The sequence below is a fragment of the Cebus imitator genome, unplaced genomic scaffold, assembly GCF_001604975.1.
Source record: "Cebus imitator isolate Cc_AM_T3 unplaced genomic scaffold, Cebus_imitator-1.0 Scaffold41, whole genome shotgun sequence".
Lineage (NCBI taxonomy): Eukaryota > Metazoa > Chordata > Mammalia > Primates > Cebidae > Cebus > Cebus imitator.
In genome coordinates, this window is record NW_016107356.1 from 9,214,717 (window position 1) to 9,228,279 (window position 13,563).

General features: G+C 49.0%; 1 protein-coding gene across 1 annotated transcript in view; it reads right to left on the bottom strand.

The window, feature by feature from the left end:
• BRWD1 (bromodomain and WD repeat domain containing 1) overlaps positions 1–2,739 on the bottom strand; it is a 142,346-nt gene extending 139,607 nt beyond the window's left edge. The window contains exons 1-4 of the mRNA XM_037737689.1: positions 2,542–2,739; positions 2,368–2,426; positions 2,187–2,216; positions 1,957–2,016 (exon numbers count right to left, since the gene is read on the bottom strand). Of these exons, the coding sequence (XP_037593617.1) occupies positions 1,957–2,016; positions 2,187–2,216; positions 2,368–2,426; positions 2,542–2,590 (198 nt within the window). The 5' untranslated portion in view covers positions 2,591–2,739. The remainder of the gene's footprint in view (positions 1–1,956; positions 2,017–2,186; positions 2,217–2,367; positions 2,427–2,541) is intronic.
• Between the last annotated feature and the right edge of the window lie 10,824 nt (positions 2,740–13,563).

Here is a 13,563-nt window from a genome sequence, read left to right on the forward strand (position 1 = left end):
AACCCAGGAGGCGGAGGTTGCGGTGAGCCGAGATCGCGCCATTGCACTCCAGCCTGGGTAACAAGAGCGAAACTCTGTCTCAAAAAAGAAAAAATAAAATAAAAAAATAAATAAATAAATAAATAAATAAATAAATGATTTTAAACAACAGTAAGTAGAATTTTGAGCAATTCTAGCAATAATAGCCAAAAAAATTATATAAACTTTTTTTATTTTTATTTTTTAAAGAAACTAGGCCTTGCTCCATCTCCCAGGCTGGAGTACAGTGGCAGGAGGACAGTTCAATGCAGCCTCAAACTCCCAAGGTCAAGTGATCCTTCTGCTCAACCTCCCAAGTAGCTGGGACTACAGGCACACACCACCACATCTGCCTAATTCTCTGTTATTTATTGTGGAGACAGGGTCTTGCTTTATGCCCAGGCTGGTCTGGAACTCCTGGCTTCAAGCCATCCTCCTACCTAGGCTTCCTAACATGCTGGGATTACAGCTGTGAGCCACTGCACCCAGCCCCTATAAATATATTTTAAAAGTAATTTTTCCAGTAGTTACAGCACTACACTTGTTTCAAGTTATTTTCTCTCAGGCCGCATGACTACAGTATCATAACCAATAATGCTTTTCTGCTTCACTAATAAGGCTATATTATCAAAGCTATATTATCCACGGAGAAAACTAAGAGAAGGCAAAAAAAAAAAAAAAAGTCTCAAAATGTCAAATTCAAGAAAACAAATTGTCATTATCAGAATTTTTAGAACTCATTCTCTTGAAAGCATCCACTTTTAAGTGTTTACTTCAAAATCTAAGACGGCAAATATTAAGATTCTCTTACTTGCACCAGGTTTCAAGTGTTAATACTTAACGAAAAATACTCTTCAGTAGAAAGAGGGTTTTCCCATGTTAATTGTTCATAGAAATAACACATCCTCTGGTTTCCTTTGTTGTCTAATTCAAAATTACCACTTTTTTTTTCTTTTTCTCACTTGCCACCATACTCTACCACTTAATAGCTACAGGTCTTCGGGCTGTGGTAAAGTTCACTCAGAAGCTCTTTTCCCTTTCAATTGTTTTCCTTACACAAGATGCGGAATATGGCCTGACAACTAAATTCCAATAACGAAATGGTAAAAATATACTCATGAAAAATGTCTTATTCCAGTAAAATCAAATGAATCCCTGCAACCGCTCCAACTATAGATAAAACCAAGTTATATAAATAGTGAGAGCAACTAACCAGGTTCGCAAAGTATAAATGAGACTGTAATGCACGATTAACAGAGCTGAAAAGAAAAAAGTACCTATTTGAAGCGCTTTAAATTATGTTATTATCTACTTATCACAGCAACATCAGTGTGCAACTCATCAAAGTAAATCAACTTTTTACGGCGTTCAACAAATATTGTACAGTACAGAGGAGCACAAGCTAGTGGCATATTCACACAGCAGCAAGATTTTTATGACGCTGCTGCGGACAAAAACAAAAAATAAAAAGCTCAACGCAAGAATATTTCTCCACCTTCAGAGACCAATGATTCTATTCCTAGGGAACAAGTGGCGGACAGACCTGGGCGGGCCAAGAGCGGGGACGCCAATCAGAGCGCGAGTTACAACTGCGGAGGCGGGGAGAGCGGATGAAACCGCCCCGTTGACTGGCTGGCTGAGTACGCCACACCCCACAGAGGCGGCCGCACCTGGACCCCCACCCCTGCCGGCGGACCTCCGCGAGTCACCCCCCACCCCTCCGCCCCGCACCGCCCCCCAAGACTGTTTCCTGCCAAGACAAACCTGGCTGCCTCAAAAACAAAACAAAATCTTCAGCAGGGAACGCAGCTCTCCTGGGGCCACCCCCAGTGCGGCTCACACTTTGCACCCCGCGGGCCGGGGTCCCCGCGAGGGAAAGGGGTAGGGGCGGGGGGCGGTGCACGGAGAACCCAGGGAGCAAACGTGCCCAATGCTCACCAATTCCTCGTAGCTCCTGTTGTGCTCGTTGCCCTCCCAGTCCAACCTCTTCGGCAACAACTGGAAAGACACGAAACGTCCACGAGTGACCACCGCTCCGGCGCGGGCGCGGGCGCGGGGCGGGCGGGGGGCGGGCGGGCGGGGGGCGCGGGCGAGCATCCCTCAGGGCAAGGTCGGGAGGAGGGACGCGAGGGAGCGCGGGGCTGGGCGCGGGGACGGCGGGCACAGACCTGGTACTGCTCCAGCTCCTGCACCAGCACCTGCGGCCGAGAGACGTGCGGTCAGGGGTGGGGTCGGGCCCGGACGCGGGGCGCGCCCGCTTCACCCCCGCCCTCCACCCGCGACCCCCGGCGGCGGGGACGCCAAGGACGCCAAGGCCGCCGCCGCCGCCGCCCGCGGGCCCGCACTCACCTGGGCCGCTCTCCGACACGGGCCCGCCGATAGGTACCGGGCGATGAGGAAGTACAGCTCTGCGGGAAGACGGGGAGTTGGGTCAAGCCCGGGCGGGGAGGGGACGGGAAGCGGCCGGGGGAGCCGAAGCAGCCAGGGGCGCCGGGGAGGGGGTGGCAAGGCCCTGCGTCTTACCCGACTCGATGAGAGGCACCGGGCGTCGGGCGGACGAAGGCTCCGCCATGGCCGGGCGCGGGGCGGGAGGCGGGAGCGAGCGAGCGAGCGAAGCGTGTAGGCCGCGCCGAGGCCTGACCGGGCCGGCGTCCCCTCTCCTCAGGCGCGCGCCGCCGCCGCCGCCGCCGCCGCCGCCATGCCGTGCGCGCCGCCAGGGCCGACGCCTCCGCGGGGGAGGAAGTAGTCCCGCCGCGGGTGACGGCAAGTAGTCCCTCCGCGGGGGGCGGGGGCCTCAGCGCCCAGGGAGGACCCGAGCTCGCGCTCCGCCCGGGAAAGCGAGCCTCACCCGGCTCCCTGTCTCCGGAGACTCGAGGAGGAGAATGTGACGCGGAGGCAAAGACCTGGACCCGGGACAGCGGAGACGAGCGGGGGAGGGGAGCGCGCGTGGCCCAGATCCCTGCGCGCGATGAGGCGGCCTCCTGGGCTTTGTGAGGCGGCGGCGCGTTGTCGGGCTGCCCAGTTGCGGGCGGGTGCCGGGGGCGGAGGTCTGGCTCGCCGCGGGTCGGGAGCGCGGCCGTGGGAGGCGGCCAGTCACCGCCTCCCACCGTGGGTCCTGGGTCCTCAACACGGTGCCGCAGGGGCGGCGGGTTCGGCAGGGTCGCACGCTCCAAGCTGCTCAGAACGGACGTTTCATGGACCGGTTATCGGGACCCAGCGTGTTTTGCCTTCCACGAAACACCGCTCGCTTCGAGGACGCGAAAGCCTTCCAAGTGAGGATCGGCCCGCCGCGCCTTCCTCAGAAGGGAGTCCGCCCGGACCCGCGCTCCTGGGCGGATGCCGGCATTGCCGGCGCGTCCGCGGCGCTGAAGGCGGCCGAGACCCAGCCGCAGCCTCGCAGAAATAGTTAAATAAAATGCTGCGCCGTGCGGAGGGTGTGCGAGTCGGGGGAGCAGCGCGCAGCTGCGGCTGGCGGCTGGGCCGGACACGTCCGAGCACGGACTGGAAAACGGCATTGCGGGGAGAGGGCGGCGCGGACGGGCCGCAGACCCTCCCTAGGAAGAGAAGCCGGAAACTCGGGAGCCATGTGCAGTTAGAATCCTTGGAAGACTAGTCGGATGAGAGGTTGGAGTGGTGGACGAGGACCGGAAAATTCCCTTGTCATGCCAGACTTCTGACCTAACCGGATGAGTTTCCTGAGCACATCCAGCCTGCCCTGCTCTGACCCCTAAATGGTGTCTCTGCCTTCCTGGAATGCACATTCACATTGATTCCTACGCACAGCAATGACCTGCACAGCCCAGAGAGGTTCAGATCAGACTCCAGGCAGGAATCTGCCTGCACCTTGTCCTGGCTCCACCAGCTTGACCTTGAGCAAGTCACAACCTGTGGGTCTCAGTTTCCCTTACCAGTAAACCGTAGATAACTCCTCACTAGTAAACTGCAGGTAATATTTGGGCCTGCCTCATAAAGTTGTGAGGATTTAATGAATTAATGTGTTCCTGGCATATAGGAAGCACCGTATACAAGTTGGCTCTTATTTACACCACATAGCAAAAGCTTTCTATTTTTTAATTTATTCATTTATTTATTTTTTGAGACAGCTCTGTCGTTCAGGCTGGAATGCAATGGCGCCATCTCGGCTTACTGCAACCTCCGCCTCCTGGGTTCAGGATTCTCGTGCCTCAGCGCCCGGAGTAGCTAGAATCACAGGCACGCGCCACCACGCCCAGCTAATTTTTATATTTTTAGTAGAGACAGGGTTTCCCCATGTTGGCCAGGCCGATCTCGAACTCCTGACCTCAGGTGATCCACCCCCCCCAGCCCCCCCTCCGGCCTCCCAAAGTGCTGGGATTACAGGCGTGAGCCACCGCGCTTGGCCAAAAGCTTTTATATAGATGTATAGATGGATATAGATACCTGTGAGGTAACAATCTAAACATGTTTGGGCTAGTGCATCGGTAAGTTAACAACTTACATCTGTTTATTCAGCAAGCACTAGTAAGTGATGGTGATTTAAAAAAAGGAATGAGCCACAGCTTTGCCGTCAAAGGCTTCAGCCTCTTTTAGAGGAAACAGATGTAAGCAAATAATGACATGATTTACGGCAGGGATAGGCGGAAGATCAAATTGCCTGTGCGTGGGGGAAATGTTAGGGAAGTTTGGGTTATCAAGGCTACAATGTGTAGAAAGGGATTTCAGACGTATGAACAACAGAGGGCTAAGACATGAATATAATTTCTAGTTTAAGGAACCCCAAGTTTAGTATGACTACTTGGAGTGACTTTGGAGAGGATGGGACCATGACGTCAGAAGTTCAAATTAGGAGCAATTGAAGGGTTCTACGCCAGGAAGCAATCATTTTCTATTTTAGGACGGATCTGAGAAGGTTAAGACCAAGAGGCACTTAACAGACCCCTGAAACAGAAAAGAAATGATACATGAGGGCAGTGGTCATAAGGATGGAGAAGAGACGAATTCAGAAATATGTAGGACGTTAAGTCTGCAAGATGAAGTTGGGTGGAATAAGAAAAATCACAAAAATCTTGTTTGGGGCTTGTCAAAGTTGTGCCAATAAATAAGGTAGGGCATCCAGACTGTAGCTAAATTAACTGCTTGCAACAACTTGATTATTCGAACTTACATTCTATAGATTACTGTGGGACAGTGTGATCTGACGCTGCAAGATTACCAGTTACCAAATGACAAAGACATCAAGTTGGGAGAGTTTTAATTTTCAAAGATTGAGCAAGGAGTTGTGTATTTCGTTTTGTAACAAGGTCAGAAGATAAAAACTCCCAAAAGATAATGACGAGAATTTATATCCTAAGCTCTGGTCGTTGTCGAAAATTATAATTCTGGTATTGGCAGCATGGTAACCATTACAAGAGATCAGAAATGATGGCACAAGGCCAGACACAGTGGCTCGCACCTGTAATCCCAGAGCTTTGGGAAGCCAAGGCCAGAGGATTGCTTGAGCCCAGGAGTTCAAGACCAGCCTGAGCAACTTAGTGAGACCCCATGGCTACAAAAAGTAAAAAAATTTAAAAATAGCCAGGCATGGTAGGTGCATACCTATAGCCCCACCTACTTAGGCTGAGGCAAGAGAATGGCTAGAGCTGGGGAGATTGAGTCTTCAATGACATGATCAAAGCACTGCTCTCCAGCCTGGGCAGAAGAGCAAGACCCTGCCTCAAAAAACAAAAGACATGATGACATGAGATTTTCTTTGCAAGAGCCCTCGAAGTCTTTTTACAACTTACTGTCACATTCATGACAAATATTCTTTCTAGATTTTGAATAGGAACAAATATTTCTATCAAGAGGGAGAATATCTTCCCCATTCAATTCCCAGATGTCAAGAGAGCCAGATGTGACTTTCACATTTCCCTACCAGGAGGAAAAAAAGGGAATACCTTGTCCATCAGCAACTCCTTAGTGGGTACCTGCCAGAAGTGCTCTCCAAACAAGGCAGGAATCTGTGTGTTCCTCACACAATTCAAGCCATTCCAAATGTACACACTGAGGTTTGCTTTTGGGTAAGTGAAAATAACTTTTTTTTTTTTTTTTGAGACAGAGTCTCTATTGCCCAGGCTGGAGTGTAGTGGCATGATCTTGGCTCACTGCAACTTCTGCCTCCCAGGTTCAAGCAATTCTCTGCCTCCACCTCCTGAGTAGCTGGGATTACAGGTGCCACCCATCAAGCCCAGCTAATTTTTGTATTTTTAGTAGAGACGGGGTTTCATCATCTTGGCCAGGCTGTTCTTGAACTCCTGACCTCGTGATCCACCCGCCTTGGCCTCCCAAAGTGTTAAGATTACAAGGGTGAGCCACTGCACTTGGCCATAACTTTTGAGTTTCACCACAAGAAAGCTATATGGTAAGCAAGTGTTGGAAAATCTTAACAGCAGGTGACATTAAGCTGTAGGGTTGCATTTTCAAGGAAACCAGTAGCTTAGCCCATGGCAAGCAATTCCTGACTGGATAAATACTCTTAGATGTCATTGATAGGCTCCCTGCACAAGGAAAAAGCTGAGGCACAGAGAGATTTGAGTATGGCCCAAGGACACAGATTTGGTAAGTGGCGGCTGGACTGCAAGCCCAAGTAGACAGTATTACCTTAGACTGAAATGCAAACACTGCAATGTCTTTTCTCCCTTGGTCACATTTCGCAAAAGAGGAAAATGGGCCCTGAAAAGTAGAACACTTACACAAGATTGCACAGCTAGTGCATCAGAGAGCTGACATTTGAATGCCCACATGATAAGTACATGCATAAACTCATTTACCGCAGGCAACTCTTAGAATCTGTTATTCCCATTTTAAGAATGAGGAAACTAGGTTAGGTGTAGTGGCACTTGTCTGTACTATCAGCACTTTGGAAGACCAAGGCAGGAGGATCAATTGAGTCCAGGAGTTCAAGGCTGGTCTTGGACACAGTTAGACCCTCTCTCTACAAAAAATAAAAATAAAAAATTAGCCCATGCATGGTGTCGGGTGCCTATAGTTCAAGCTATTGGGGAAGCTGAGGCAGGAGATACTTGAACCCAGGAGTTCTAGTCATGAGCTATGACGGCACCACTGCACCCCAGCCTGGGCAACAGAGCGAGACCCTGTCTCAAAAAAGAATGAGGAACTAAAGCTAATCAAGTTTAAGAATTTGCCTAAGTAAGGAAAGCCTTTTTTTTTTTTTTTTTTTTTTTTTCTGTTACCTAGGCTGGAGTGCAGTGACGCGATCTCAGCTCACTGCAACCTCTGCCTCCCAGGTTCAAGCAATGCAACCTCAGCCTCCCAAGCAGTGGGGATTGCAGGTGCATGTCAGCATGCTCAGCAAAATTTTTTTTTTTTTTTTAGATGGAGTCTCGCTCTGTTACCCAGGCTTGAGTGCAGTGGCACTGTGATCTCGGTTTACTGTAACCTCTGCCTCCTGGGTTCATGCGATTCTCCTGTCTCAGCCTCCTGAGTAGCTGGGACTATAGGGGTGTGCCACCACACCCACCTAATTTTTTGTATTTTTAGTAGATACATGGTTTCACTGAGTTAGCCAGGATGTTCTTGATCTGACCTTGTAATCCGCCCACCTCCGCCTCCCAAAGTGCTGAGATTGCAGGTGTGACCTACCACACCCGGCCTAATTTGTTTGTATTTTTAGCAGAGATTCGGTTTTACCAAGTTGGTCAGGCTGGTCTCAAACTCCTGACCTCAGGTGATCCACCCGCCCTGTCCTCCCAAAGTGCTGGGATTACAGGCATGAGCTATAGCGCCCAGCTTTACTTTTTTTATCTGTCTGTGAATGAGAGGAAAATAAAATTCAGTAGACCCTTCCAAGTCACCACTTAGGAGGCCCAACAGCATTAAAGGTGAATGCATATCTAGAAAATGGTGACCAAACAAGTCTCGTCCCAACAATTCACATGAGAGTGGTCAGGATGGGGTTAGAGAGTAGAGTCCATTTCAAAAGACTGAAAAATGAGATAAGGAATTCTGTGGGCAATGTAGATCATGCAGAACAACTTAGATACATAGTCCAAACCCTAATATTAGTTTTTTTTTTTTTGAGACGGAGTTTCGTTCTTGTTACCCAGGCTGGAGTGCAATGGCGCGATCTCAGCTCACCACAACCTCTGCCTCCTGGGTTCAAGCAATTCTCCTGCCTCAGCCTCCCAAGTAGCTGGGACTACAGGCACTTGCCACCATGCCCAGCTAATTTTTGTATTTTTAGTAGAGACGGGGTTTCACCATGTTGACCAGGATGGTCTCGATTTCTTGACCTCGTGATCCACCTGCCTCGGCCTCCCAAAGTGCTGGGATTATAGGCATGAGCCACCGCGCCCGACCCTAATATTAGTTTTAATGCAAATTTATGTTAACTGAATTTAGGTTCATTCAGGAGGCATGTCGTTGATGCATACACAACATCAGCATAGCTCTGAGGGGCAGGAAGTAGATAATGTTGAACCTCCAGAACACTATACCACAAACTGGATCAGTACCTAGAGGTGAAATTGAATGCACACAAAAACCTAGATCACTTCATTCATTCAACAAAATATGTGTTGAAAGTTTTCTCTTCTCCAGTGGGTCATGGCAGTATATTTAAAAAAATCATAATAATAAGTCTTCTCTAGCTCCTGGGCTTTGTTTGTTTGTACCTCCTTAGAGAGAGCATGCCATTCTGTCACACAGGCAGGAGTGCAGTGGCACAGTCGTAGCTCATTGCAGCCTCAAAGTCCTGGGCTCAAGCAATCCTCCCACTGAGTACTTGGGACTGCAGCTGTGCACCACCATGCCTGGCTAGTTTCTTTTGAATTTTTGTAGAGATGGGGGTCTTGCTCTGTTGCCCAGGCTGGTCCCAAACTCCTGGCCTCAAGTGATCTTCTCCTGGACTTCTGTTGGATAAATTCCCTAGGAAGAGGAGAGTTAACATATTGATTGATTTGATTTGATTTGATTTTAGAGACAGGGTCTCACTGCATTGCCTGGCCTCAAGTGATCCTCTTATCTTGGCCTCCCAAAGTGCTGGGATTACAGGCGTGAGCCACCACACCCGGACTTTGATTAATTTTTTTGAGCACTTTCAAAGTAAAAATGAAGAAGGTATCTGATCTCTTGATAAGCCCTTAGTCACTAGTAGATATTATATTGCATTTAATTCCTGAGGCCCCTCCTCCACCTATTGGTGGTGTCATCTTTCCCACAAGACCTTTTCTTCGCTTTAAATCTAAGCCAACCAGCTGTCCCCTTAATGCTACTTGTCCCTGCTTTCCTCAGCAAATTATTTCCACATTTATCGCTTCCCTCTCCAGCTTCTGTCTCTCCCTTGCCATTGGCTTTTGTCCTGTTCCCAGCTTGCAGGCACTGGCCCATGTCTGTCTCCAAGTCTTCCTCATTGTTACTTTGAAACATTTCTCACAGCACTAGAGAAAACACAGTGTGGTTGGACAAGATCTTGGGACCATGGGAGCTGGAATCAGAATGTGTCTGTTTGGATGTTGGAGTTGGGCAACCTCTCTGGCTCAGATATTTTTCTGTTTGTTTTGTTTAATAATCCTTAAGATGAGGATGACAACTAATAACATTTATTGGATGTGTTTATATCCTGGACACTGTGCTAAACCATTTCCATGCATTATTTAAGGCTCTTGAGACAGCTAGAGGTGTTTGTAAGCATTTCCAAAGTGCATGTCTGTGAAGCTCTCTGAACAATGCCTAGCTCTCAACATGACCCTGTTATATAAGAATGATTCTTTTTCTCTTCATTCCCACTTAGTTCGGGCCCTCAATCATCAGAGTATCCTCCTCAAAGTTCTCCTTGACTCCCCACCTGAATAATCCTGTCATTACTTTTATTTTTTCTTTTTATTTATTTTTATTTTCTTTGCCACTTGTATATCTTCTTTGGTGATAATCCTGTTACTACTTTTAAAATCCTTAAGTACAACTTAACATATTGCTTCTCTGTTCAGGTCTTTCTCACTCACTGTCACCTCAAATCCAAACTAGTAGGCTTGCTTTTGACACTGTGGAAAACATTCTACTCTCCTCCCTCCCTGCTCCGCACGCAGGAAAGATGACTGTGCAGTAAAGCCACAGCTCACTTGCCCTCTAGTTTCCAAGAGAATTCATCCAGTGAGAGGCCTCAGCTGGAGATGGAAGCCTGGGAGGACAGTGAGCTTGGAGTTTCATTTTCCCAGCTCCCTTCCTGCCAAGCCACAGGTTGTAGTAGTTGCTGTTTTTGTGGGACAGCCCTCTTTGCACGTAGAGACCCTCTCAGGGCTTTAATTCCCCTGCCTCCCTTGTCCCTTAAGGAGTAGGACTTCTCTTTTTTTTTTTCTTATTGAGACAGGGTCTCACTCTGTCATCCAGGCTGGAGTGCAGTAGAGCGATCACGTCTCACTGCAGCCTTTTTCTTTCAGGCACAATTGATCCTCCCACCTCTCTGCCTTCCAAGTAGCTGGGACTACAGGCACCCACCACCACACCTGGCTAGTTTTTGCATGTTTTCTACAAACAGGGATTCACCATGTTGCCCACATTGGTCTCAAACTCCTGGGCTCAAGCAATCTTCAGCTCAGCTTCCTAAAGTGCTAGGATTATAGGTGTGACTACCACACCCAAGCATTAATCTCTTTTCAAAAACCTTAGCATGGTATTTTTTTTTTTTTAAGATGGAATCCCACTCTGTTGCCCAGGTTGGAGTGCAATGATGCAATCTCAGCTGACTGCAACCTCTGCCTCCCAGGTTCAAGCAATTCTCCTGACTCAGCCTCCCCAGTAGCTGGGACTACAGGCATGCACCACCACACCCGGCTAATTCTTCTATTTTTAGTAGAGATGGAGTTTCACCATGTTGACCAGACAGGTCTCGAACTCCTGCCCTCAGGTGATCCATCCACCTCGGGCTCCCAAAGTGCTGGGATTACAGGCGTGAGCCACCATGCCTAGCCAGAGTTATAAATTTTTTTATATCACACATGCAACTCATCAGTAAACCATCCGATTAGCTTACCTTCAGAAAGTGTCTAGAATCTAAGCATTTCTCACCCAGATAAGCAACGCAACCTCTTATGTCTTCCTGCTTCTGCCTTCATTCTGTTATCTGTTCTCAGCAGGCAGCTGGAGGGATCCTGCTAAAACTAAAGACATGGCCGGGCACAGTGGCTCAAGCCCGTAATCCCAGCACTTTGGGAGGCCAAGGCAGGAGTATCACAAGGTCAGGAGATTGAGACCATCCTGGCCAACATGGGGAAACCCTGTATCTACTGAAAATACAAAAATTAGCCAGGTATGGTGGTGCACGCCTATAATCCCAGCTACTCGGGAGGCTGAGGCAGGAGAATCACTTCAACCCGGGAGGCGGAGTTTGCAGTGAGCCAAAATCGTGCCACTGCACTCCAGCCTGGATGACAGAGTAAGACTATATCTCAAAAAACAAAGCAAAACTAAAACTAAAGGCAGACCTGTCCTTCCTCTCTTAAAATCCTGCAGAGGCTCCCAGCATACCCAGAAGAAAAGCCCTAGTCCACAGGATCTGGCCTCTCTCCGGCCTCTCTGGCCTCTCCTCCGAGTGCTCCCCTTCTCCCACTGCTCCAGCCTCACCACAGCGTGAAGTCCCCTACAGGCCTGGCCTTCGGCTGCCTCAGGGCGTTTGTACTTGCTGTTTGTTCTGCAGGAATGCTCTTCCCCTAGAAAAACTGCTGGCTGAGTCCCTCCCCTCCTTCAAGTCTTGGCTCACATGTCACGTTTTCAGTGAGACCTTCCCTAAGTACAATTTAAACTTATCCTCACTCCGTGCCCATTTCTCTTTTACTCCTCCTGTGTTCTTTTCCTCCAGAGCACTGTTGATCTTCTGCTCTACCATGTCCCGTCTATTTTGTTTATTGTCTGTCTCCTGCCATTCTGTGAAGGCAGGCAGAGATCTGTGTCTCTTTTGCTCTCTGATACATCTGCAGGGCTATGATGAATCCTGACATATGGTAGGCATGCAATAAACATTCGTGGGATGTTTAATGAAAAATTGCTCAACTAGATTGTCCCTCAAATATGAAATAGTTATGCTCTCAACATTTACTCAAATCTTTCAGCCACTCTAGTGGTTAGATCTGAAGACAAGGTTGGGTGCAGTGGCTCACGCCTATAATCCCAACACTTTGGGAGGTAGAGGCAGGCAGTCACTTGAGGTCAGGAGTTCGAGACCAGCCTGACCAACATGGTAAAACCTTGTCTCCACAAAAAATACAAAAAAATTATCCAGGAGTGGTGGCAGGCACCTGTAATCCCAGCTACCTAGGAGGCTGAGGCAGGAGAAACACTTGAACCCAGGAAGCAGAGGTTGCAGTGAGCCAAGATTGCACCACTGAACTCCAGCCGTGACAGAGCAAGACTGTGTCTCAAAAAAAAAAAAAAAAGATTTGAAGACAATCTGCAAAAACTTGTTGCCCCATAACATTCCTGGAGATACAGCCTCCTTGGCTCGAGGCTCCCCTCAAAGGCATCAGGATAGTCAAAATATTTGGAGCAGAAGGGTGAGTGGAAGGAAAGACTTTCAGGAGGAGAGATGGAGGCTACTTTAGGAGAGAATCCCCGGGCTACAGGATGACGCATCCTGTCCGTACATTTCCCAGGTAACCTGTGCCCTCCATGGCCAGCCTGCTCCAACCCCACTGGCAACAGCCTGTTTTGCAGGCCTCCATCTCCCTGAGCCACTGCAGAACCCAGCACTCACCCCTGGCTTCCCCCACCCCCCTCTCAGACAGCTCAGTGTTCTCTGGTTTCCTCAGGTCTCACTGATCCCAAAGGTGAGGAGACAAAACCCGCCTTGCTTGCCCCCAGGGTGAGCCTCTGGAGCTGTGGTGAGGGAGGGAAAGATCCCAGCAGAGCCAAGAGGAAGGCTACAGCTCAAAGGACAGAGGCATGGAGAGAAATTTTAAGCAGAAGGCTGGGGAAGAAGGGAGAGCTCCAAGTCACTGGGTCATCCCACCGGGGATAGTCCCCTTGTGTCCTTGTGACTTACGCAATGGGCAAATGCAGTCTGGGTACCTAAGGCAAGGACTGCCCTTATTCTGGCAATGACATTTAATACCTAATTGCAGTAATAACTCCTCTTTGCCACCTGGAGAAAGCTCCCTGGTCACTCTTTTTCACTTGTGGGCAAGTCTGGCCAAGAGCAGGGTAAAGAAACCTGTGGTCTAACACAAAACCATCTTTTTTGATTTTTGGTTTTTTAATTGTAGAAACATGGTCTCACTATGTTGACCAGACTCGTCTCAAATGCCTAGCCTAAAGCAATCCTCCCACTTTGGCCTCCCGCTTTGGCCTCCCACAGTGCTCTGATTACAGCAGGAAACCACCTTAAACATTAAAAAATTAGGGTCTGGAGGCCAGGCTCAGTGGCTCACGCCTATAATCCCAGCACTTTGAGAGGCCGAGGCAGTTGGATCACGAGGTCAAGAGATCGAGACCATCCTGGTCAACATGGTGAAACCCCGTCTCTACTAAAAATACAAAAATTAGCTGGGCATGGTGGCACATGCCTGTAGTCCCAGC